The sequence below is a fragment of the Colobus angolensis genome, unplaced genomic scaffold (assembly GCF_000951035.1).
Source record: "Colobus angolensis palliatus isolate OR3802 unplaced genomic scaffold, Cang.pa_1.0 Scaffold17, whole genome shotgun sequence".
NCBI classification, from domain to species: Eukaryota; Metazoa; Chordata; class Mammalia; order Primates; family Cercopithecidae; genus Colobus; species Colobus angolensis.
The window spans coordinates 12,031,322-12,056,069 of NW_012114821.1; the positions used below are offsets into that span (position 1 = coordinate 12,031,322).

Sequence of the window (24,748 nt, forward strand, 5' to 3'; positions counted from 1 at the left end):
TCTCACTCCTCTGTTCTGTCTCCTTACCTCAAAACAACTCCACTTTTCCTCTTCAATCTCTTATTTCATGAATGCTCCCCCATCCGTCCCGAGGTGAGGAATCTTGCACTGTCTTTGGAAGGAAGGGAAAGGATGGGAGAGGGGCTGGAAGCATTGGCTAGTAGATCATCGAGGCTTTCGATACCGCCCCCAAGGTGTGTATTCTCTCCTCATCCTGGTTGTGTCAGGCTGTCCCTAGAGATCCACCCTGACCTCAGTGTTTAAGAAGAACAAAGGGCCAGGTGCAGTGGCTCACACCTGTAATCCCAGCACTTTGGGAGGCTAAAGCACGCAGATCACCTGAGGTCAGGAGCTCGAGGCCAGCCTGGCCAATATGGAGAAACCCTGTCTCTACTAAAAATACAAAAATTAGCCAGGCGTGGTGGTAAGTGCCTATAATCCCAGCTACTTGGGAGGCTGAGGCAGGAGAATCCCTTGAACCTGGGAGGCGGAGGTTGCAGTGAGCCAAGATTGCGCCATTCACTCCAGCTTGGGGAACAAGAGTGAAACTCCATCTCAAAAAAAAAAAAAAAAAAAAAATAGAAGAAGAAGAAGAAGAAGAGAGACAGCATTGGGAGCTGACTTGCCTGAGGTCACTCAGCAGTGATTGGGGAAGTGGTGCCAGACTCTGGGCCTCGCCTCTTCCCGCCCTGAGAACTTCCCTTGCTGCTTGTGTAGGTTTTAGTGATGTTGGTGAGGGCTTCCTACCCTACCCGCCAGGCACTGTGCTGAGAGCTTCCCAGCTAATATCTCATGTAATGCCTCAATATCTCATGATAGCATGAGAGGCACCATTAGCCTTATTTTTCAGATGGGTAGACTGAGGCCGGAGTGGAGGGACCAGGAGCCACACTCAGGTCTGCCTGACCAGGAAGGAAGCCCATGTTCTTCCTGCACCAGTCGTGTGCTGAGGTCCAGGCTTCTCCCATCCCGTTCCTCTCTGTGTTGCAGGACGCTGGGCATGCGAAGGTGCTCCATCCCGTTCCTCTCTGAGTTGCAGGACGCTGGGCATGCGAAGGTGCTCCAGGAGGGTGGGAGGTGAATGCACTATCTTGAGGTTTATCAAGTCCAAGCCTTCATTTTACAGCTAGGGAACCTGAGGGACAGAGAAAAGGAGAAGTCACTCCTTCAGGGTGGCATGGTGGGGGCAGCTAAGAGTTATGGCAGCGGATCCTCTTTTTCATCCTCTTGAGAATGGGGAATAATGCGCCCAGGACAGTCAGAGCTGCAACAGACACAGTGGCTGCAGCACCAGCACCATGGCCTTGGTTGGTTGGTTCTCTGAGCTGAGAACAGCTGGAAGTTAGTCCCAGGGGTCATCTGCTCATTCAGGGATGGGCCGGGCCACACCAGCCTCCCTCAGCCTGATCGAAGCTGCCCTTGCCAACCTTCCCTGTGGCTGAAATGTCAGCTCCTTGTGTTCCCCAGGGGAGCGGCTTGCTGGCACTGAGGTTGTATCTTCCTGCAGTGGGGATGTGATCGTCCATCCTCCTCAGGTGAAAGCCCCATTCCAGAGCCAGGAAGAGTGAACCGCAAGCCCCATGGATGCCCTTGCCTGGTGATTGACATAGCGCAAGTTGCTTCACCTCCATTTCCCCATCTGTGAAATGGAGACAGCGCTCCAGCCTTGTTAAGTGGCATTGGATAGAGGACACTGACAAGGGCCAGTGATGTGGTGCTTCCCGCATCAGTACTGGGCCAAACATCACATACCCTATCCACTAGCTATCGTGGGGTGTTTCCCTAATTATTTTTGTTGTTATGGAAAAATACACATGACATCCAATTTACCGTCTTAACTACTTTTAAATGTACAGTTCAGTAATATTAAGTATGTTCATATTATTGTGCAACTGTCACTATCGTCCATCTTCAGAACTTTATGTATTTTTATGTTTGTTTACACAGAGTCTTGCTCTGTCATCCAGACTAGAGTGTAGTGGTGCGATCTTGGCTCACTGCAACCTTTGTCTCCTGGGTTCAAGCAATTCTCATGCCTCAGTCTCCTGAGTGGCTGGGATTACAGGTGGCCGCCACCACACTGGGCTAATTTTTGTATTCTTAGTAGAGATGGGTTTTTCCATGTTGGCCAGTCTGATCTCGAACTCCTGACCTCAAGTGATATGCCTGCCTCAGCCTCCCGAAGTGCTGGAATTACAGGCTTGAGCCACTGCACCCCCAGAACTTTAAAACTTGCAGAGCTGAAACTCTGTCCCATTAAACAACTCCTCATTCTAGCTTCATGCAGTCACCCTTCAATTTTCTGTCTCTGTGATTTTGATTACTCTAAGTACTCATATAAGTGCAATCATATGCTGTATTATTATTATAAAACTGTATTTGTTTGCATTGATTTGTTCTTTGCCAGTGTCTAGCTGGTATAGGTTAGCATCATGTCCTCAAGGTTCATCCTTGTCGTGGCAGGTGTGAGCATTTCCTTCATTTTTAAGGCTGAATCGTATTCTATGGTATGTATGACCCACATTTTGCTTATCCATTTGTCCATTGGTGGACACTTTGGGCACTTTGGGCTATTGTGAATAATAGCCTGCTGTGAACATGCATGTGAACATGCTGAGAACATGAACATATCTCTTTGAGATCCTGCTTCAGTTTTGGGGGCATATACCCATTGCTGGAGGTATTAGTCCATTTTCAATCTGCTATAAGGACATATCAGAAACTGGGTAATTTATAGAGAAAAAGAGGTTTCACATGACTGGGGAGGCCTCGCATTCATGGTGGAAGGTGAAGGAGGAGCAAAGGCATGTCTTACATGGCGGCAGGCACGAGCATTTTTGCAGGGGAACTACCCTTTGTAAAACCGTGAGATCTCTTGAGACTCATTCACTATCACGAGAACAGCACAGGCAAAACCTGCCCCCGTGATTCAATTACCTCCCGTTGGTTCCCTCCCACGACGTGGGGATTATGGGGGCTACGATTCAGGATAAGATTTGGGTGGGGACACAGCCAAACCCTATCACTGGATCATATGGTTATTTTGGATTTTAAAATCTTGGTTGTCAATTCTGAGAAACCTAGAAAGCATAGTTTATTTGTTCCCTGTGAAGATCATTCCTCACATTTGTGTTTCTCTGGAAAGTCTGCAAAACACTTTTGCATTCTCCCATCTCAGGACACAGGCAACTGAGAGAACAGAGAATAGGAGCTCTTGCCCCTACTCCCAGGGAGGTCAACCTATGTGGCTCAGGCTGGGGTCGGTTAAGGAGCTGCCCCTTAGGACATCATTAAAGTGGGGACCACACAGAGAAGCCTTTGGAAGGACAGAGCAGAGGTCAGGATGAGGTCTCCCAGCATCCTGCACCAGCCTGGGCTGAGCCCTCTGAGTTAATCCCCCGAGCTATCCTAGGAGGTCGGGGCATTTTTCCCTGTTGTGCTTTCCTTTGTTTCTTTAACAAATGCCCACTTTGTGCCTGGCCTTAGTTTAGGTGCTGGGGATGCAGTGATGAGCATGACAGGCAGTGACCCGTGTTTTCAGGAACCTACATTCTGGAATAATAGCTCAGTATAGCTGAGCACAGAATGCGTGCCTGGCCGCATGCCAAATGTGCCCCATGGGTCCTTACAGCCATCCTGTTCCCATCCTACGGAGAGAGAGGACCTGAAGCACAGAGAGGTTAGGGAACTTGCCTGAGATCGCAGAGCTGGAAAGGGAACCTCAAGCTATGTGCTTTGAGGGCACCAATCCAGATTCCCTAGAAGAAGGAGGCAAACAAACATACAAATAAGCATAGGTGAGAATTCCAGCTTCTGTAGGTGCTTTAAGAGAATAGTGAAGGGTGATACAGAGCCAGGTGATGGGAGAGGGCATGGCTGGGGAGCTGTCTTAGGTTGAGGCTTTTTTAAGTCATGACATTGCTCTGAACCTAAAAGATAGATGGAGCCAGTCACGTGACAAAGAGAAGACTGGGGTAGATCATTCCAGGCGGAGGTAACAGCACAAGCAAAGGCTTTTCTGATCTGGATTCTGAAATTTCCAAGGGCAAAAATGTGGTATTCCTGTAAGCTGTTAACAGACTCAGTGTTCCCAGTAAGTCACAATATTTAAGCTGAAATCTGAGTGTTGAATGACACTTTTTCAAGGTTGTTACCAAAAGAAAATCTTTGTATAAAACCGTATTCATTTAGATTTGGCTTCTTAGATTTGAAGGTGTTAGGGACTCATGAGATTGATGAAAGCATCCCCCAGATTTTCAGCAGTCTCCCAAATCTTGGGTGTAGGGTTGCTGTAGAATTTCCTTCAGAAGATGCGATGCAGTATGACAGACAGAAGCTCTCTGGGGTCTGATGGGTTACAGGGCTAGGAACTGAGAAGGACAGAGCTTTGGTCAAGGGGGCCTATAGGGCTTATCAGCCTGGGGACTGGTCAGCATGCTCTGACCTCAGATTCACACAGGAGCTCCAGCAAAGTGACAGGACAGCACCTGCCCACCATGCACTTCGGTGTCCTCTGATGAGCCAGGCCAGTACTGAAGGCCTCCCACGCTCTCTTGCTGAACCTTTGGGGATCTGTACCATCATCCTTTTTAGATAAGGAAACTGAGACTTTCCCAGGGACGGCAGCTGTGAAGTGGGCCACATTGAGCCCAGGGCTGTCTGATGAGGACAGTTCTCTCAACCGCATTGCTTGAATACAGCCCTGTTCCTGCAAAGACTAATCAAACCATTTTGGACTCGATGCTGGTTCACCTGTGCCACGTCTGCTTGTCAAAAGATCTAGCCAAGCAGATAATCTAAACAACACTTCACTGGGCTTATGTTTAGCCTACTGAGGAGGATTTGTTGTAGGACTCAAGAGTTGATGTGCCTTAATGGCAAATGGATTTTATCTATTCATTTAGTTGGTTTCTTACCTGCTTGTTAAAATAGGTCTCCCTCCTGGGCAGTTCTTCCCCCTGGGCATAGCTTCCCCCCTGGTTCAGTCTAAGGAGTCTTGAGTCGCTTTATTTTGTGTATCTGAAAGCAGTCGATGTTATTCCTTGAAAAAGAATTACTGCTTCTGCACTTTGACTAACTCAGGCAGATTCCTACTTCCTTTCCCAATGTAGTCAATAATTTAGGCTTTTTGTTTGTTTGTTTTTGAAATGAATCAAAACACACACACTGAGCCCAGAGCTTGGCACTGAGGAGCTGCTGGTGGAGTCTGTGTTGAGCTGCTGGGTGGCCTGTCTCACGAGACAGCTCGCCTGCCAGAGCATATGGCATCAGGCCTTATCTCTCTGTCACTGGCATCACCTTTAGGTGGTCTCTGTGTTTTGTCCTGGGTGATGTTTGGGCAAAGTGATTGGTGATTTGCATATGATTCTGCCAGCACTGTCAGGCCCCCGCCTGGCTGCCGTTCCTGGAAAGATTCCGGAACCCTCAGAGCGGGGGGTGGACGGGCTGCTGGCCTAGGTGTTGGGGTTGCAGGAAGGACACGGTCTGATCTGGCTCTGCTGAGAGGCCTCTGGCATCAGGTTTTAGGCAATTGTGTTTGCAAATTTGAGGAGTAGGGAGGGTGGGAGTGTTTTGGGTTCCAGCTTCTTTTCTTTGGCTGTAATTCTAGAGTCTAAGACTTCTGCTCCAGACGGGGAGCTTTGTGGAAGGCCACCTGAGGGAGGGAAGAGGAGGAAGAATGAATATTTGCATACTCATTATCTCAGGGCTTCCCTGCCAAGGTGAGGGGTGTTGGCCTCTTTTGCAGATGAGAGACCCATTTGAAGATGTTAGGGAACTTGCCAGAGGGTACTGTTGAGATACTCCTGGATTTAGATCCATCTGCTTCCGAAAAAATGTTATAGTCATGGAAGTTGTACTGGCTGGCCTCTCTTGAGCTCTGCTGTATGTCAGATACCATGCCGGGCCCTTTCCCTGCATCTGCTCATGTGATCCTCATGAAACCGTGTTGAGGGAGGTATCCTTGCCATCCTCGTTTTATGTTGAAGATACGAGGCCCAGAAAATCTGAAGGATTTGCTCAGTGTCACGCCACAATGAGATAGATGGCGAAAGCTGATTCAGTCCGCACGTCTGGAGCCAAAGTGAATTTAATGGGTTTTGGGGAAGGGACAGCAGAGTTGACTTCATCACCCATAAATTGTATCTCGTGGGCCGGGTGACTTTCTGTGGCTTCAAATTGCTTTTTCTGTTGGATTTGCTGCTTCTAATTCCCTCCACCTGGATCTGGAGTTATTCAGACGGTTAGATTTGATTTGGTTTCCATGGGAATCTGTGTTTGTGTGCTCACCAGGGCTCCCTGAGAAGTGAGCTGATGTTACCCACGGGGCCTCGGTGTGGAGTGGTGGAGGGGGCTGGGGCAGTACCAGGGCTGGGCGGGGGTCCGGAGGTCTGGCTCCTGTTCTGCTGCGAGGCCTCTTGTTCGGCAGAGCTCAGCTGGTCTTAGGGATGTATGATCCCATTCAGGGGGGCTGTTTTCCCTCCTCTTTTTAGAAGCAGACCAGCTCACAGGGAAAATGGAAATGGTGACCTTTTGCTAATTTCTCTCTTTCCACACAGTTGCTTCTTGTTTTCATGCCCCATGACTGAAGGTGGGCAGGGCTCAGACAGAAGCCTGGAAATCCTCAACTCACCATTTCCCAACCTCGTCCTCCCCCAGCCCTACTTCCTAGCAAAGCCACTGGGACTTAGAGCAAGCCCTTCGGGTGACAGATGGTGGGAACACTCATCTGGATCAGCGCAAAATGAGTCTTTGGAAAATAAACACAGTGTGCTTCTTCTGCAATTCTGCTGTGGGTTTCCTAGGAGCAGCCTCCAATAGAACAGGAGAGGTAGCGCTCATACCAGGGCCTCTGAGGTGTGTCCAGGCCAGGCTCTGCCAGGCTGACCTCACTCATCTCTTGGCGTCCCAGAAAGGGTGCAGTGAGCAGAAGCGAGTGCAGACCCAGCCCTGGCATTTGCTACTCGCGTGTCCTTGGCCACTCGCTTGACCTCCCTGGGGCTTAGTTTCCTAATCTGTGAAACAGTGGGGAGCATTGCTGTCCCTGAGCGCACTGCAGACACTGAACGCACACAGCAGCGGGCTCAGCTCACAGGTCTTTGTCGCCTTCCACTGCTCCATGGATGACGGGGTCTGCTCCATCTCTTCACCCTAATCCAAACAAAGACGTTCTTCCTAATTCTTCTTTCCTTGGAGAACTGAGGTCTTCAGTGTGGGTTCCAGTTGCATGCTGTATTCCCAGGCTGACACGCTCTGCCCACAGCAGCCTGTTCCCTGACTCCGTGTAACTTTGTTTAATTCTCTTGACCTTATGTCAACATGAAAGAAGCCTGGGGAATGAAGTGAGAAGTGACAGACCCAGCTTGACCTCTGGAAGGTTCTTCCATTGTGTGTGGCTTGCAGGGGAATCATGACTTTGGAAGCCCAAGGATCTATCTATCTTGAATCTGAACTCTGTTATCTTGTTGGGCACCTATACTTCAGCCCCGGAGGCTGTCTGTTCAGTGGCTGTCATGATATAGCACAGGAGACAAAGCTGGCTTTATTGAACTTGCTTAGTAAGTGGGTGGCTGTCTTTTTATCGTGTTCCTCCTGGCTACACACACCTCCCCCAGTTATCTCTGGTACTTATGTATTCTTTACTCTTTTTTTTTTTTTTAAGACAGGGTATCCCTTTGTTGTCCAGGCTGGAGTGTAGTAGTGCAATCTCGGCTCACTGTAACTATGACCTCCCGGGCTCAAGTGATCCTCCCACATCAGCCTCCCTAGTAGCTGGGAGTATAGGCATGAGCCACCATGCCTGGCTAATTTTATTTTTTGTAGAAAGGAGGTCTCACTGTGTTGCAGACGCTGGTCTCAAACTCAGAGTTACAGGTGTGAGCCATCACACCTGGCCTGTGTTTGTTACTTAATGGAATGGATCATTAAGATGAGTGGCACTGCTGTGGCTGCCCCTCCTCCTCCATGGGCACAGGAGATGAACCAGGAAAATATAGGGGGAGGAGTGTATCATTTTATGAAAAGATGGTGGGGAGGGGGCAGGCCCCTGACATTTTCACTTGAGCCTCTGTTCCCATGATTTACTTTTCTTGCTGCCGTGGGCCTTGACTTGATGCTGATGAGCCACAGTCAGCTTCCTGGCCTGGTCTTCCAGAGGGCACCCTGACTGGTCTGGCCATGCTTGGACCCCAAGGCTTGTCAGACTGAGGGAGGGGTCGCCCAGCCCACCAGCTGACTTAGAGCGTGGGTACACGGTCATCCTCTTAGAGCCCAGGACGGTCGGCATCTGGCCAGGGCCTGCTGGGAAGGAGGGGATTACCGGGGGCAGTGGGGAGACAGTCACAGCTGGTCTCCAGAGCCCCTCCGGATCATCCAGAGAGTTGACTTAAGCCAGCGGGGCTGGCCCTGGCAGCTTCACACTAATCACTCTGGAGCGGTTGTCCGTAACAGCTGACGTGGAGGGAAACGCCGCAGTTTGCAAAACACAACCAGGTCTGTCCCATGGTTTTAGTCTTGGGAGTATCTCAATGGAACAGGAGGCCTTGTCATTGACCTCAGCTTACAACTGATGGCAGGGATTGTCAGAGAAGGCTGATAACTTGGCCAAGGGCATGTGGTGGTTATAACATTAGGATAAGTATTGCTCCAAAAACAGTGCTGTAACAAGGAAATGTTTGCTATTCTCACCAGCCTAAAAAACTAACACCCCGGGCTATGAATGTCACCCAGCCCTGCTGGAGTTAGTCCTTAACAGCTTCCTGCTGTCACCTGAGCATGCGGCTTTGGTCCTCAGATTGGTAGGATGGCCACCGAACCCCCGAGCATCTCATCCATGTCCCAAATAGGATGCAGGCGGGAGGGTGAAAGGACAAGAATCAAAAGGTCAAGTTTGATCCTTTTTAAAAAACTCTCCTTGAGGCTGCAGGAATTTCTGCTGGCATCTCATTGGCCAGAGCTGAACCTCCTCACCGTCCTTGGTTTCAAGGGAGTTGAGTAAGGAAGGGGACCACTTTATCAGGCACTTGGCTTCTTAGTACAGCAGTTGGAATTCTATCCTCAAAAAGACGGGAACAACAGATGTTTGGGATGCCAACCAACAGAGTCTGCCATAGTTTTAAAGCTCCCAAGCCAGGATTGACAGCCAAAGAGATGAAATCTTCAAGGCATAGTGTTAGGTCCTATTTCCCCACTTGACAGCTTACAGGCGGTGTAGACCATAGTGGTAGGTGCCATGTTTGCTACTTGCCAGCATACAGGCAGTGTAGACTGTAAATCTCTTAAGTGCACCCTCCAGGCCAGACTCTGTCTGTTGGAGAGCCAGCCTTTCCCTCTAGGAATTGGCAGTCTGGCTGGGGAGGCAGCTGTTACATGTATACTTGTAATTGTGGTTGTGCTGCAAAGAAGAGAATAGGGTTTGCATGGCGTGTGTATGGTGGGTAGCAGGAAGGAGGTGATGTCTGATGTCTGTGCTGAGGTATTTCCAATGCTGGCACACTTCCTCACAAAGACACACATGCCTGCAGTTGGGGGGCAGGTGCCTGTTTTAGGAGGATAGGAGCAGCAGATATTATTTCTCGATTCTGTTTGGTAGTGTAACAGCCTGTGCTGCAGGGATGGCCAATCCTTGGAGACGCTGGGGAGGGAGGTACAAGTGTTCTGCAGTCAAATAAGTGTGGGGAATCTGACTTGCTGCATCCCCCTTTAGGGAGTCACAGTGCACGTGGCAGAGAAAGGTTCCTTCCCCTCTTCTGCCCGGCACAGAATGTGAAACAGGATGATAAAGAGAACAGGCTTTGGAGGCAGACATCCTAATCCAAGCTTGATTCAGATCCTGCCCCACTATTCCAGCTGTGTGGCCTTGGATGAAGTCCTTAATCTCTCTCAGCCTCAGCTTTCTCATCTCTGCAGTGGTTGTTGCATGTGTTTAGTGAGAAAACACGTGTGAGAGACTCAGAGCAGGCATGGGGTAAGATGCAGTGGCAGTTTATTACTGCCCCCATCCCTGCCATCACCTCTAGACTTGAGAGAGCAGCTTTCTAGACTCTTCAGAGCAGGTGAGAGGAAAGCGTGTGCAGCCGGGTTTTTGCCTTTTCGTCGTCTTGTCTGAATCAGGCCTTGTGAGCAGGGTCTTCTGTGGCCTGGTCCTGCGCTGTGGAAGAGCTGGGTGTGGGGCTCTGGATGGTGGAGGAGTTGTGTTTGTGTTGCCAGCCTTGTCCTAGCCAGAAATTGGGGGGTCCCTGATGAGCCCTGAGACAGGCACTTTGCTCTCTCAGGCAAGAGGATGAACAGTGCACCTTGCAGTTCTGATGTTCTGGGTTCCTTGTGCTTTCTCTTTGGGAAAACGTGGAAGACACGGGACGGGTTCCTCTCTCCAGAACACTGAGTGATTTATCCCGGCAGGGACAGAAGGACAGAACATTCCTGTGGGACTGAATAGGACAAAGGCCTGTGTTTGTGAGTGTTGTAATTCTCCCATTCAATCTCAGACAGTCTTCCGGACTGGCTTAGGACCGCGTGCGTGCACGTGCGTTTGTTGGTGGGTGTGTTTGTTAGGGTGGTATGTGTGTGTGACTTAGGGGATGGGACTTGGGTACAGGTACAACACTTGCTTTTTTTCTCCTCCTTCTGTGTGTGCTGGGGGTCCAGGAACTGAGTGGAGGACCGATGGGGGCCAGCAGACCCTGGCACAAAGGAGCAAGGGCCCAGTGGATAGAGTTCGAATCCCGGTTCTACCACCACAAGCCTATGACCTTGGGAGAGTCCCCTCAACTTCTTTACCTGTAAAATGGGATTGATGGGCCTCCCGGTGGCATGGAGGTCTGATACCCTGCCTTAGTCTTCGTAGGCGCTTAGCAAATGTTCTCCCTCACCTCTGCTCACCTATGCCTGGGAGGCAGCCCTGCCCCTGCGTGACTTCCACCACTTTACTTCCACTTTCTCAAATGGGGTCTTTGTCCTTCCCACCAAGGCAAGCAATGTTGAAAGCCTCTTTTTTGAGTCCTGCTCAGGCTGAGGTTTGGGGCAGTGTTGAGGCAGCAGCCAGGGTCCTGACACTCCTCAGGAGCTGGAATGAAGCATTGGTGCCCTGTTAGGCTCTCACCAACCCTGGGGGTCTTATCAGGAGGGAGCTGAGCATCTCATGGCCAATCCAGGAGCAGAGTGGGGAAGAGCCCAACGTAGATCGATGCCCTCAGGAGATAAATTTCCTTCCTAGTGGGTAATGCTCACCATTATCTGCCAGAATCAGATCTCTTATCCAGCAGATACGGGTGCCCACTGAGAGCAGGCAGCTGTGCAGAGGTCTGCGGACAGAGCAGCAAATGAGACCTAGGTAGCCTTTCCTTCTTGGATTTGGAAGGATAGACCCTCCAATTTAGTTCTGGTTCCATGGCTGTATATTTTAAGACCTTGAAAGAGATGAGTCAGAAATCTGCTGCACACCCGCCACCCCGGGGGCTGCCAGGGACATTCTTGATGCCAGCTGGGGTGGCATGTCCCATACCTGCCACCACATTAGCACCCTCTGCTGCCCGTACCAGGAGTCCCCTTCCTGCCTAGTGCTGTGCTCTGGGCTCTGTGCAGGTAACTCCTCTCCTGCTATGGAGCCTGGGGTGCAGGCGGCTCTCCCAGCTCAGGAGTGAGGACCTGGAGGCTCAGAGGTTGGGGAGTGGTAGGACTTGGTGGGAACACCGCCTGCCCTGGCCTGTCTTTTAGAGGGAGCCATGTGGGCCAGCTGGGGAGACAATGAAGAATGTGCCCCCACAAACAAATAGACCTTTGTTCCCATAGTGGCTTCAGGGCCAGGCTGGGCCCAGCAGATGATCTGTGGCCCCCGCTGGGAGCTGGGCCACTGCTCCCTCATCTATGGATTTTTCCAATGCCTGTTATGGGCAGGAAAGAAGCGTTGGGCCCTGAGGGGCAGAGAATGGGGAAGGGAGATGGGGCTGAGCTCTTTGTGCCAGGGGCTTACGGTGTTGGGGGCTAATGCAGGTGCCAGGATGACCCTGTGCTGGGCGGGCCCAGGTGCTCCCAGGGGGCTGGGCCTGGCTCTGTACAGTACATTCTTTATACATCACCACCCTCCCCTGGTAACCACTGCCGCATCTCTGTGCCATTCAGGAACAGGGAACTTCTAGGTAACCTTGAGGAAGGCAGAAACCCAGGGCAGGTGAGTGGAGGTGGCCATTGAGAAGGAGTCAGGACCACCCTCTGCAGGAGTTTAGATGAACATGGCAGGTGAGAGATTGGTCCATGAGTGAGCTGGAGTGCTTGTCTCCTTTCTGCAGAAGCATGATGGTGGCCTGGGGCTGGCTGGCTTCGGGGTTCTCCAAGTGGGTGTCGGGAACCCTTGCACTCCTCCACTGGGGAGGGGGAGGTGGTGATTTCTTGTTGGAAACTCAGTACGGAGCTTCCATACACTGCGGGGGAGCCTGGGAATTGGATGTCATTTTTCTTTATTTTTGAACCTGTTCCTCAGATTGAGAATCGTTGATCTTATGGGATTCAGGCGGCTTTCCTGGTCCCATTCCCAGCAACACCCTGGTGGGTTAAATCCTCTTTCTCCTCTTTTCTCAGAGGACCCAGAGGACCTGCAGCCCCCTGGGACCGTCTCCACTGCCCCTACTAGCTTGAGAGTTGTCACCCACTCATCCCTGCGGGGACATAGGGGACCTGGCATACAATAGGTGCCTAATGAATGTTTCTCAGATGAAATCAAACTGCCTTAAGTATCAGGGGTAAAGAAGTAGCAGAGGTGGCCAGGCGCGGTGGCTCAAGCCTGTAATCCCAGCACTTTGGGAGGCCCAGACAGGCGGATCACGAGGTCAGGAGATCGAGACCATCCTGGCTAACATGGTGAAACCCCGTCTCTAGTAAAAAATACAAAAAAACTAGCCGGGCGAGGTGGCGGGCGCCTGTAGTCCCAGCTACTCGGGAGGCTGAGGCAGGAGAATGGCAGGAACCCGGGAGGCGGAGCTTGCAGTGAGCAGAGATCGGGCCACTGCACTCCAGCCTGGGCGACAGAGCGAGACTCCGTCTCAAAAAAAAAAAAAAAAAAATAATAATAATAATAATAAAAGAAGTAGCAGAGGTGGAATCCAATCACCAGCTGGTGTGGATGGCGTGTGGGTGGCTGCCATCCACAAGTCACAGGGAGTCACTCGCGGATGGAGCAGCTGGCATTCTCTGGACTTTCAGCACCCAAGGAGGGAGGAAGGGCCAGGCTGTTTCTGTTTTAAAGATTCAAGCTGGGGAGGAGGTGACTTGCCCCCACAGGGCACCTGAGTGGTGATCTGTCCCATCGCCTCTTCTCAAGCGTGAGTTTGTGAACATTGACTCTTCTCTGCCGCCACACGGCAGTGACCTGTATAGGTCACATTTCTGCCGGCTTCTAGAAGCAGGTTCAGCAGCATCTGGAGTGTTCTGTGTTCCACTTCACTGCCTCATTTACTCTTTGGAAAATCAATGCAGTGTGCTGAGCTGAGTGGCCTCGTGAGGCCTGAGTGTGCACCGCTCGCGGGCGGGCCAAGTGCTGAGAAGCCTGAGGCCCCGCGGAGGTTGATTTTCTGGGGGACCCGCCTCTGTGCTGCCTGTCCATGTGACTCTGGGACACCGACTTTACTTCCTCAGCCAGCTGGGTCACTTGGCCCTGGCAGGGCTCCTGTGAGGGTGAGGACGTGGAGGGACATGTCTCAGCACTGCCTTGGTACTTGGATGGTCTCAGCAGCCTGATGGCCTTGTCTCCCTGCTTCCCAACTGCCCTGTGGGAGCAGAGCCCAGAGTGGAGCACTTCAAAGGGGAGGTCACTGCTCGCAGACGTGGAAATCACTGAAGGGAGACGAGTGACTGGGGTCCTTGGGAACTTTTGGGTGACCTTGAGGAGGGCGGAAGCCCAGGGTAGGCATGGGGTGAAGGGCGAGTGGAAGTGACAATTGAGAAAGACTCACAGCCACCCTCTGCAGGAGTTTAGATGAACATGGCAGGTGAAGGGTTGGTCCACGAGTGAACTGGGGTGCTTGGAACCAAGGCAGGGTGCCTTTTTTTTTTGGTTTTCCAGAGGAAGAAAGATGAGCAGGTCTTCAATTGTTAGGAAGGTTTGGCGCAGAGAGGCACGGGGATGAGTGGGAGTAAGCTGGCTGGGGGTCGCTGGCCGAGCTGGAGAGTTGACCTTGACCAGAAGAACCACCTGGCCCAATGAGAAGGAAGGGCAGGAGGGAGAATGGGCATGGTATCATTCAGAATCTTTTGGTCAACTCAACATGGCTTACATGGGATTGGAAGTTGGTGGCCCATGTAACTGAAAATCCCAGGTGGTAGATGCCATCCCCAAACCTTCTTTCACTCTTTTCTGTCCCTGGGCTGGCCATACTTTCAGGCAGGCCCTTGCCTCATGGTGACAATGTAGCTGCTGCAGATCCAGCCCTCTCAGCCTTACTCCATCAAGTCCAGTCCAGTTCCCCAATTACTAGAAATAAGTGCAGTTGGCTTTAGTTGGCCTGAGCCAACCTATGTGTTCTTACCTGATCCAGTCCTTGCAACTGGAAGGTGGAGTGCATGAACTGACCTTGACTTGTGAAACGTGGGGAGGGGGGTCAGTGTCAACAGAACTCTTAGGACTGAGGGTGAGGGTTGGGTGGGCTCCTGAAGGAAATTGGGGGCTGTTCTTGGAAGTGGGGAGTGAGTTCTGGGTAACCCCAAGCCACCAGATGTTAGTCACAGGTATAGTAACCTGTGGGGTCAGTGGGGCCTGGGGACAAGGAAGCAAGGAAGCGCAGGCTTGGTGGCCTGTTTTCCGGATGGACCAAACAGTCTGGTGCAGAGATGGTCACGGGCAGGCCCTTTCCCCAGCATTTTGTGCATTTAACAGCACAGTCTGAGCCAGGCCTCTGTCCTCTGCTTCCTGGGAGTCCCCTCCTAGCCCTGGTCCTGGGAGTAGCTTCTGGCCAGAGAGAGCTGCTGCCTGAAGCAAGCCCCTCCTAGCCCTGGTCCTGGGAGTGGCTTCTGGCCAGAGAGAGCTGCTGCCCGAAGCCAGGGATCTTATGGCCAGATGAGAAGTGAGCTTCCTCAAAACACAGTTGGAAACAGTCTGAGTATCTTCAGCCACACGGATGCTGCGAAACCCCACGTGACCAGCCCACTGTCTGCTGTGTCTCCTCAGGAGCAGGACATCGAGACTTTACATGGCTCCGTTCACGTCACGCTGTGTGGGACTCCCAAGGGAAACCGGCCTGTCATCCTCACCTACCATGACATCGGCATGAACCGTAAGTTCTGAGGAGCTCTGGTTCCCTGTCAGCTGGTTCCCAAGAGAGTGGCGGAAAAAGGCAGCCGAGAAGGGCTGGTGGCTGGGAGCTGGTGGTTTCTTTTTGCCTGGGACTTCCTGGAGCTGTTCTGGGAAGAACTCTTGCCACAGCCTGGAAAAGCCAGAAATGCGCTGCATGTGGGCACGGAGTTGTCTGTGTGCCCAGAGGCACTGGGAACACAGGGAGTTCTTTGCTATCTGTGACAGTGACTTCTATATTAATGCACGCATATGGTTTCTAGTCTTTTCACAGAATTGTACAACCATCAGCACACAGTTTTGGAACTTTTTCATCCTTCCAAAAAATCCTGTACTTTTATCTGTCACCCCACCCCCAGATGACCGACCCTTCATTGACTTTCCTTTTCTGTGAATTTGCCTATTCTGGAATTTTGTATACATTGAATCAAATAACATGTAATTTTTTTGTAACTGGCTTCTTTCATAATGCTTTCAAGGTTTATCCAGGCCATGCATTAATATTTGTATTGCCTTTATTCCTTTATTGAACAATAATATTCCATTGTATAGATTTACCACACTTTATTCTTTTTTTTGTTGTTTTTTTCTGAGACAGAGTCTCGCGCTGTTGCCCAGGCTGGAGTGCAGTGGTGTGATCTTGGCTCACTGTAATCCACCTCCTGGGTTCAAGCAATTCTTGTGCCTCAGCCTCTCGAGTAGCTGGGATTACAGGCACCCACCACCACCCCTGGCTAATTTTTGTTTTTTTAGTAGAGGTGGGATTTCACCATATTGGCCAGGCTGGCCTCAAACTCCTGACTTCAGGTGATCCCCCCACCTCCGCCTCCGAAAGTGCTGGGATTACAGGCATGAATCACTGGGCCTGGCCATCTATTCTTTAGTTGATGAGCATTTGGGGCATTTTCACTTTTTGGCTGTGTGAGTCACACTGCCATGAATGTTTAGACTGTGAATTCCAAGATTACCAGGAGGGTTTTCAGAGGTGGGTTCCCCATTTTTCATAGATGCGAATCGAATGGAATCTACCAAATGCTGAAATTTCATGGAGTAGAGGTGAATTCTTCTGTGAGGAATCAGAAGACACATAGGTTTCACTGGTCCTGTAATTTTTGTGAACTTGAGTATTGCAAGCTTGCTTGATTTTTGATGATGGACTGCCTGATTTTCATTTGTTTCTATAAAGCCTATCAATACCTTGAGGCTGGGGATGATTTCACGGAAATCCACTGAAAACCACTTTTTTACTTGATTTTCACTTTCTTTTATCTCACTTCTTCCCCAGTCTGTTTCCCTTATATCCATTTTGTACCAGGTCCATGCTAGGTATTTTGATTTACACTGTCTTATTTGATTGACTCTGACAAGGAACTGGAATTGCATATGGCAGCCTCTCTCCCCATTTAGAGAGGCTCATTGTTGGTTTATCATAGGCTTACCACTATAACAAAAGATGCCAAGCCCTCTGTGGCTTAACACAATATATGTTTTATTTCTCGCTCACGTAACAGTTTAGTGGGTGTTGAGTGGGACATGTTCTATTTGGCAATTCAAGGACCCAGGCTCCTTCTAGCTTGGGGGTTTGCCATCCGCTGGGGCTGCAGAGCCTTCTGCTGGAAACTGTGCTTCTGGCAGGTAGATGGGAGAAGAGAGAAGCTTAGAGGATCTTAGAGGATCTGGGTGACAAGTATGGTGAGGAAATGGTGATAGTCACAGGCTGTTGGCCAGAAACAGATCACATGGCTGCTTCTCATTGCAAGGGATCCTGGGAAGTACTGTTGAGCTGAGTGCCCAGGAGGAAAAGGGACAGGAGGTAGGGTGAGCAGCCCGACTTTCTTAGGCTTCAGCGGTGAGGAGACTCATCCAGGCCACATGAAAGGAGGAGGCACATCTCGCCTCCCATGCTCCTCCTTGTTTGAAAGTTATGTGTGTCCTGGGCCAGTACCCCAGATAGGAGGGTATAGTGGGCTCAGATGGAAAGAGAGGATCAGGGGGGCAAACCCATCTCATGCCAGGGCCATCCTGACCCTGACTGACTGGAGGAGCTGCAGGAGCCAACCTGGGAGCCCCTTCCAGCACCAACTGCAAGATTCACCCGCCAGCTCCCACTCCCTTGCCCCATGACTTACTCTTGCTTTTTATCACCAGAAGAAAGTGGGCATGGGGACAAAACCAAAAAACAAAAAACGCAAACATCTGTGTTCTTCCAAGTTCACTTCCTTCTTCTGAATAGGAGTGAAACAAAATGAATGAGCTTTGCCACCGAGACACCTAATTTTTTTTCTCCTCTTACTTCTTTGTCGTCTCTCCCTCTCTGCTACTCTTCAGACAAAACCTGCTACAATCCCCTCTTCAACTACGAGGACATGCAGGAGATCACCCAGCACTTCGCCGTCTGCCACGTGGACGCCCCTGGCCAGCAGGACGGCGCAGCCTCCTTCCCCGCAGGGTGAGGGGCCTCTTGCCCTATGAGCTCTACGGCATGGAAATTCGGTGTCGGGGAGGGGTTCAGCTGCTTTGCTCTTTTAAATACTTTTTAGTTGTGGTAAAATATAAAATGTATCATCTTAACCACTTTTTAAATTGTGGAAAGATACATAACATAAAAGTTAGCACTTTAACCATTTTTAAGTATATAGTTCAGTGGCATTAGGGACATTCAGACATTGTTGTGCAGCCATCACCACCGTCTGTCTCCAGGACTTTTTCATCTTCCTAAACTGAAACAGCATACTCATCAGATGCTACCTCCCCATTCCCCCAGCCTTCCTGCAAGGCTGGCGTTACCATAGGTGTGCTCAGCCTGGACAGGACTGAAGTGGAGGAGGACTTGATGTGACCGAATAGTGTGGTGAAAAACCTAGAAGGTTGTGGAGAAAAAGAGAGGGAGAGAAGTAACGTTGATGGATCACTTCCTGTGGGCTAGGCTTCATCATTCGTATTTAACATTGGGGTTAATCCTTATAGCCAGCTCTGTGTGGTTGGTATTGTTAGCTGCATTTTCCAGATGAACATACTGAGGCATGGAGGCATTAACTACCTTGCTCAGGGTTGCACAGCTGAGGCCGGGCACGGTGGTTCACACCTGTAATCCCAGCACTTTGGGAGGCTGAGGTGGGTGAACCACCTGAAGTCAGGAGTTCAAGACCAGTCTGGCCAACATGGTGAATCCCTGTCTCCACTAAAAATACAAAAATTAGCCGGGCATGGTGGCACATGGCTGTAATCCCCACCACTCGGGAGGCTGAAGCCAGAGAATTCCTTGAACCTGGGAGGCAGAGGTTGCAGTGAGCCGAGATCGCACCACTGCACTCCAGCCTGGATGACAGAGCAAGACTCTGTCTCCAAAAAAGAAAAGGTTGCACAGCTGAGAACCGGGGAGTTGGCTTTGGTCCTATCTACTGAGACGTGTATCCTCTTTGGAACATCAGGCTGCCTTAGTTGAGAGTGTTTACACTGCCTGGCCCTTGTTAGCTCGTGATCTGTATGGGCATGGCCTTTCAATTTCCCCTTGTGCAATTATGGTCAAGCTTGTTGGATCCCCCAATCAGCATCACATTGGGGAGGCAGACCTCAGAGATAATTCCTCTTGTCCCCGCACCTGACGCTCTGATTAAACCAGGGCAGGAGCAGGTTCTTGGGTTTAAAGTCTTCCAGAAGGGGCCTTCTTGGCGTTTGTAAATAGTAATCCTTTTTTATTAGTGTTCAGAATCATCCTTAATAATTAACCTTTATCAGAGAGGAAGGAAAGGTACAGCCAATCGTATGGGACCAGGACCAAAAATTAAAAGTGTATTAAAACAGTGGGACATGGTTAATTGTTAACCAGCAGATAAAGCCAGAGGTATGTCAGTAAATCTATCTTTGGTTGGACCAATTGTGTGAAAGACTTGGGGGAAAGCTGAGACTCTTAGTTCCCCCTGGAGAAGTTTTACGAATATTCTGAGGCCTGAGCCCCACCCCCAGGAATTTTTATTCAGTTGGTCTGGATATTACAGGGTATTTTCCCCCTAGTTTACTAGGTGGTTTCTGTGTGCATGTGGTGGGACCCACTGTCAGAGTGGGACCTGACTTGTTTCTTCCTCCTGGAGTAGGGCAGAGGAGAGTGTGGGACTTGGGAGGGGTGAGAGGGAGTCTCCCAGGCCCTTTAAGGGTGAGCCCCCTATATCCTGAAGCTGAGACAGCAGAGCAGGGTGGGGGATCCCTGGCTGGGCTCCTCCTGGCTCTGGCTTCCACCATCTATACAGGAGGGACCTTGGGAGTAGAATTCTGCTGCTTCCTTGCCTCACACCAGCCCTGGGCAATAGGGAAGAAACAGAGGGCCCTGCAATCAAGTGACTTCTCCAGTGTCACACCTTAGGAGCTGCTGGCTCCAAATTGAGGCATGGCCATTTCAGAGGAGCTTCATGTCTTTGCCCCTCTTCTGCCCTGCGGCTTCTAACTCAGTGGTTCTGTTGATATGGAGCTACACCATACGGGCTCTTCCTGGTTCTTCCCAGGGCATCTGAACACGCTGCTTCCCTGCCCACACGCTTTACTCATCAGGTTCCCATGACCCCTTCAGCGTCACTTCTTCTAAGAAGCCCTCCCTGATCACCTGATCACGGCAGGTCTCTTTCGATAGCCTTTGTTATGAGTCACACCCCGTTTCTGTTGACTTGAGGGCTGGCTCCTGTCCTGGTTTGCCTCTGCTTTGCTCACCGGCCCCTGCCATTACCTCACCAAGAGCGCAGCATGTGTGAGGATCAATCACTCCTTTGTGGATGGAACTCATTCATGCCTGATCTAATTCCTTCTCCCTGAGGTTGGAATTGTGAAATGCCTTCTAGTCAGTTTCTGCAACACTCTAGGCCCAAAACCAGACAAACCCAGTGAGGACATGTTTCTGGCTAACCATCTACTGTTCTCGTGAGGCCAAGTGGCTCATCTCTCAGCCTCAGTGATAGTTATAATCTTGCTGGGGGGAAAATCCTAGCAGCCTTCTAGAGTTATTGTGGGAACTGAATGAGCTAATAATGCCCCAAAATGCGTCCATGGGACCTGACGCATAGGAAGCAATTGATAGTTAGGGTGTGCTGCAAGGGTCTTCTTGGAAGAAGGATGGGAAGGGACTAGACTGGGGGGTCTGGGTGCATGGGGCAGTCTGTTGCATGGCCCCCACCCTTCAAGCGTGTCCCTGTTTGGATTACCCGTTTCTCTCTGGGTGTTCGCTAATGGCCTCTCTGTGTCATCCCCAGGTACATGTACCCCTCCATGGATCAGCTGGCTGAAATGCTTCCTGGAGTCCTTCAACAGTTTGGGTAAGAGCAAGGGACCAGCTCCTCCTCCGTTTGCAGAGAAGCCTGACTTCTAGCGTCTTCCTGCCCCTTGGCTTTGATCTGGATTGACCACTAAAATTAAGCTTGCAGTTTAAAGATGAGGCAAGAAATTAGCTTGTCACTCTGTGAACACTGTTCTTCACACGGTCTCTGAGCTCTAGTCTGCCTCCTGTAACTTCAGTTTTCCTCTTGCATGAATGTTATGTTGTGTGATGGCAGCCGCCCCACCCATTTGCTCTTGCCTCCTGTTCTTCCATTCCCTTCTCTTTCCCATGGAATATTCTGGAATGGAGTTGCCTGAGACCTCAGCTTTTCTCTCCACACCCTCGTTTTTCCAGTGTTCATCTCTGTCTTGAGTCCTTCAAATAATGATAATTTCATGGTTCTTGCTCAATTTGTTTTCATTCCAAGTTTTAGAATCCAAAATAAAGCTTAAGAGTGGGAAGAAATGATGCCGTAACGGGCCTTCCCGAAATGTCAGACGGTCTCTCAGAGCCTGGGTGGCGGCCAGGAGGGAAGTGAGGATAAGGGGCGTGGCTCTCCAAGGTCGGTCGCAGTCTCTGTCCAGTCCTAAAACATGGTAACCTCAGGGCTGTGCAGGCAGTCATGGCAGCATGCTCCCGCATTGCCTAGCCAGGCGATCACCCTCAGGAAGTTCTAAGTGGGTCCTTGGGGGCTCCTGTCACTCTCTCCTTGTGTGACATGCATTTGTATTTCTGCTTCCAGGCTGAAAAGCATTATTGGCATGGGAACAGGAGCAGGCGCCTACATCCTAACTCGATTTGCTGTGAGTGCTTTGGCATTTTTTGAAAATCGCATTTTAAATAACATTTTAAGATGAAGGAAGACATTTGGAAAAAGCATTGAAAACCCAAAAGGGAAAAAGAAATGACCCGTATGCTCCACAGTTTTGTGTGTGTGTGTGTGTGTGTGTGGCACGTGAGTACTCATGTATATATACACACATATATATATACATGTGTGTGTATATATATATGTATATACTCACAACCTTTTCTCTTCCTCCACTCTTGAGTGATACTGGACACATTCTTTTGTCATTGACTTTGTCTGCTTAGCCATCTAGTGAGGACGCTCCTTGCTCACTGAGTACTCTGCTGTGACACTGCTTTGTAACAGCTGTACAGGTTTTTGCAGTCAGGGTACTGGTTCGTAACTGATTCTAAACTAGAATCAGACACAAGAAGTTTTCATGACAGTTGTCATTGTTATTTCTCTGGGCTCAGGTCAAAAGCCACTCTTCCTTTGTATCATCACCAAGCAGTTGTGTAAGAATGCAACAATACTCATTTTGTTCATCCATAGGTATTTTGACTGCCTATGATTTGCTGGGCTTTGCTAGAGGTTAGGAATACTGACATGATTCTACAACATCCATCTTACAAAAAAAAAAAAAAAGAAAGAAATGCTGACATGAATACAAAACGGTCTGGCCATATAGACTCTCAGCAAATTAGAAAATGTCTCAACTGTACCCCAGGTGTACATATCTATATCTATATATGTCTGCATCACATAATGACATTTCGGTCAATGACAGACTGCATATTTGACAGTGGGTCCATAAGATTGTAATGGTTCATTTTTACGGTACCATTTTTATGTTTAGATTTGCTTAGATACATCAATACTTAGCATCATGTTGCAATTCCCTGCAGTGTTCGGTAGCGTCACATGCTGTACAGGTTTGTACAGCAAACCTAGGAGCAATGCGCTGTACTATACGGCCTTGGTGAGTTGTAGACTATACCATCTAGTGTGTGTAAGTACACTCTGAGATCTTCACATGATGACAAAATCTCCTAATGATCAATTTTCTCAGAAAGTATCCCTGTTATTCAGCGATGCATAACTCTGTGTGTGTGTGTGTGTGTGTGTGTGTGTGTGTGTGTTTATATATTCTGGAAGTAAGTAATACAGTTGTTACTGCCACAGCTAGAGAGCATTTGTGTACCCTGTTTGATTGATGAGGTTGATGGTGTATTACACGCATTTGACAGCTGGGGAAGCTGAGCCTCCATGGGTTGAAGTGACTTGCCCAAGGCAGGTCTGCAAAGCGGTGGGCTTCCTACTTCTTCTGCACTTCCTCTTTCTCCTTCCCACTCTCTCTAGGACCCGATCCCATGTCTGCTGTTCTGGAACCTCAGTTTTGCATGGGGTGGGGCCAGGGAGCAGCAGCTTGCTCTGCTGCCCACACTGCCTTTTTCTGGGTACTTCTCTCAAGCTTCGGTTTGCCTTGGAAAGTTCCTAGTGTTTCAGATTGCTGGGATGTCTGTCTCACTTTGTGTCTTGAATCGCAGCTAAACAACCCTGAGATGGTAGAGGGCCTCGTCCTTATCAATGTGAACCCTTGTGCGGAAGGCTGGATGGACTGGGCTGCCTCCAAGGTGAGGTGGGGGCCTGTCAGGCAGGCGGAGTCCCTGCAGGCAGAGGGATAGGTGCACACAGCCTCTGGCTGGGGGAGCCCTGGAGCTACGAGATCTCTCTTTACCCACTCCTCCACTACCCTCTACTGCCCACTCCAGTTCCCTCTGCTTTGCTTAGAACAGTACACGTGACCTCAGCCGTTTGCCATTCAGAAGACTTAAATACCACCAAGCTGTCTAAGCCAGGGAAAGCACTGGGATGCAGGTCCCTGAGCCAGCTTGGATAAGCATTGCTTGGATTAATGAGTATTAGCTGGGTACCTAACTTGTGCCGGGCTTTGGTCAAGATACTGAGCATCTTGAAGAACAAAACTTCTTGAGATGGACAAGACAAAAGCCTCTAATCTTAGGAATTCATTCACATATTATTAAAGAAAAATACATGTATATTTAGTGTGCCACAGCATTTTACGATAATAATTAGCTAACGTAGATAGAGAGTTTACCATGTGCTAGTTTTGTTCTAGCATTACTGTGTGTGCATTACCGCAGTTAATCTTCATAGTAACTCTAGGAGGTGAGAATTTTTATCCCTGTTTCAGAAATGAGGACTCAGTGTGGCTAAGGGGATTGTCCAGGGCCACATAAAGCTAGGCAGTAGAATGGGGAGTGGATGCAGCTTGCTTTGACTTCGTGGTTTGTGGATCTGACCATCCTTGCCCCTGGGGCTCCTGTCTGGGGTGGGAGACAGGCAGGCCTGGGAGACAGGCAGGCCTGGCCAGCAGGTTGGGCTGCCTGGAGGAAAAGGGACCTGTGCTGTCTTGGGAAGCTCTGCCCTGACTGGTGTCCTAAGGTTCCTTGTTTATCTTTTAAAAATTGTCATTGTGGTGTTGTTTTTGTTTTTTGGCCCTGTGAAGGCCTCAGTGTTTGCCAAGGAGATGGGCAGGTCATTCCAGTTAAAATAGGACAAAGCTGAAGTGATCTCAGCTTTTCATTTTGCAAGTGCATTTTTGCCAAATTTTGGGTGGCTGCCAGGAACCGAGGGTTTGAAGGGGCCGTGCCTCTTGCCCCATCCCCGGCCCTGTCCTAGCCACTGTGATTTTGTGTTTGTTCTTTGAACATTCCTCCAGAATGCGAGAGCCCTTCCCTCCTGCCTGTGTGACATTCGGGAATGGAACACGCTTCTGTTTTTCATTTGATTTTCCGGCAAAGGCAGTGACATTCCAGTCCACCCGCTGTGCTTCGTGATGGCTGTTCTGAGCCAGACTCGAAGGTCTGGCGGTGTCGACCACTGGCTAATGTGAAGCCTGGGGAATGTCTGTGGGGCTTTAATAGCTGTAGTATTCCCTTCCTTTTCAACCCCAGCCTCTTGAGTACCAGGCGTTGGTATTAAACACTGTGATATGTGCAGTTACTTCTTGCACTCCTCACCTTGACTTTGTGGCCTTGAAGTTCCTGGCACTCCCATTTCCAGACTAGAAGTCTGAGACCCAGAGGTATGCAGACTGCCCAGTGCCACACAGCTGGGCTGTGGCAGGCAAGGGCCAGCCAAAGACCCTTAGGCCTAGAGCTTCTCTGCTACTTAGTTTTGCCCAGTACTTTGGTCAGCACACATTTATGGAGCTCCTGCTGTATCCTACCATTTATAGAGCTCCTGTTGCAAACCTAGTCACTGGGGAGAGGTAGCAAAAAGAAGATTGTCGGTGTCTTTGGTAATGTCAGTATACATAGAAAGGGGAAACTGGCTTGGAGATGAGAGATGAGAG

At 49.9% G+C, this 24,748-nt stretch overlaps 1 protein-coding gene across 4 annotated transcripts in view; it reads left to right on the top strand.

The window, feature by feature from the left end:
* The window catches only part of NDRG1 (N-myc downstream regulated 1), a 61,326-nt gene that overhangs the window by 18,905 nt on the left and 17,673 nt on the right, over positions 1-24,748 (top strand). For 3 of the 4 annotated variants that reach the window (XM_011938144.1, XM_011938145.1, XM_011938146.1), the window contains 5 exons: positions 15,155-15,260; positions 17,606-17,726; positions 20,515-20,577; positions 21,322-21,382; positions 22,917-23,003. In XM_011938144.1, coding sequence (XP_011793534.1) covers positions 15,155-15,260; positions 17,606-17,726; positions 20,515-20,577; positions 21,322-21,382; positions 22,917-23,003 — 438 coding nt within the window. The remainder of the gene's footprint in view (positions 1-15,154; positions 15,261-17,605; positions 17,727-20,514; positions 20,578-21,321; positions 21,383-22,916; positions 23,004-24,748) is intronic. The other variant, XM_011938147.1, reaches the window with a different exon arrangement.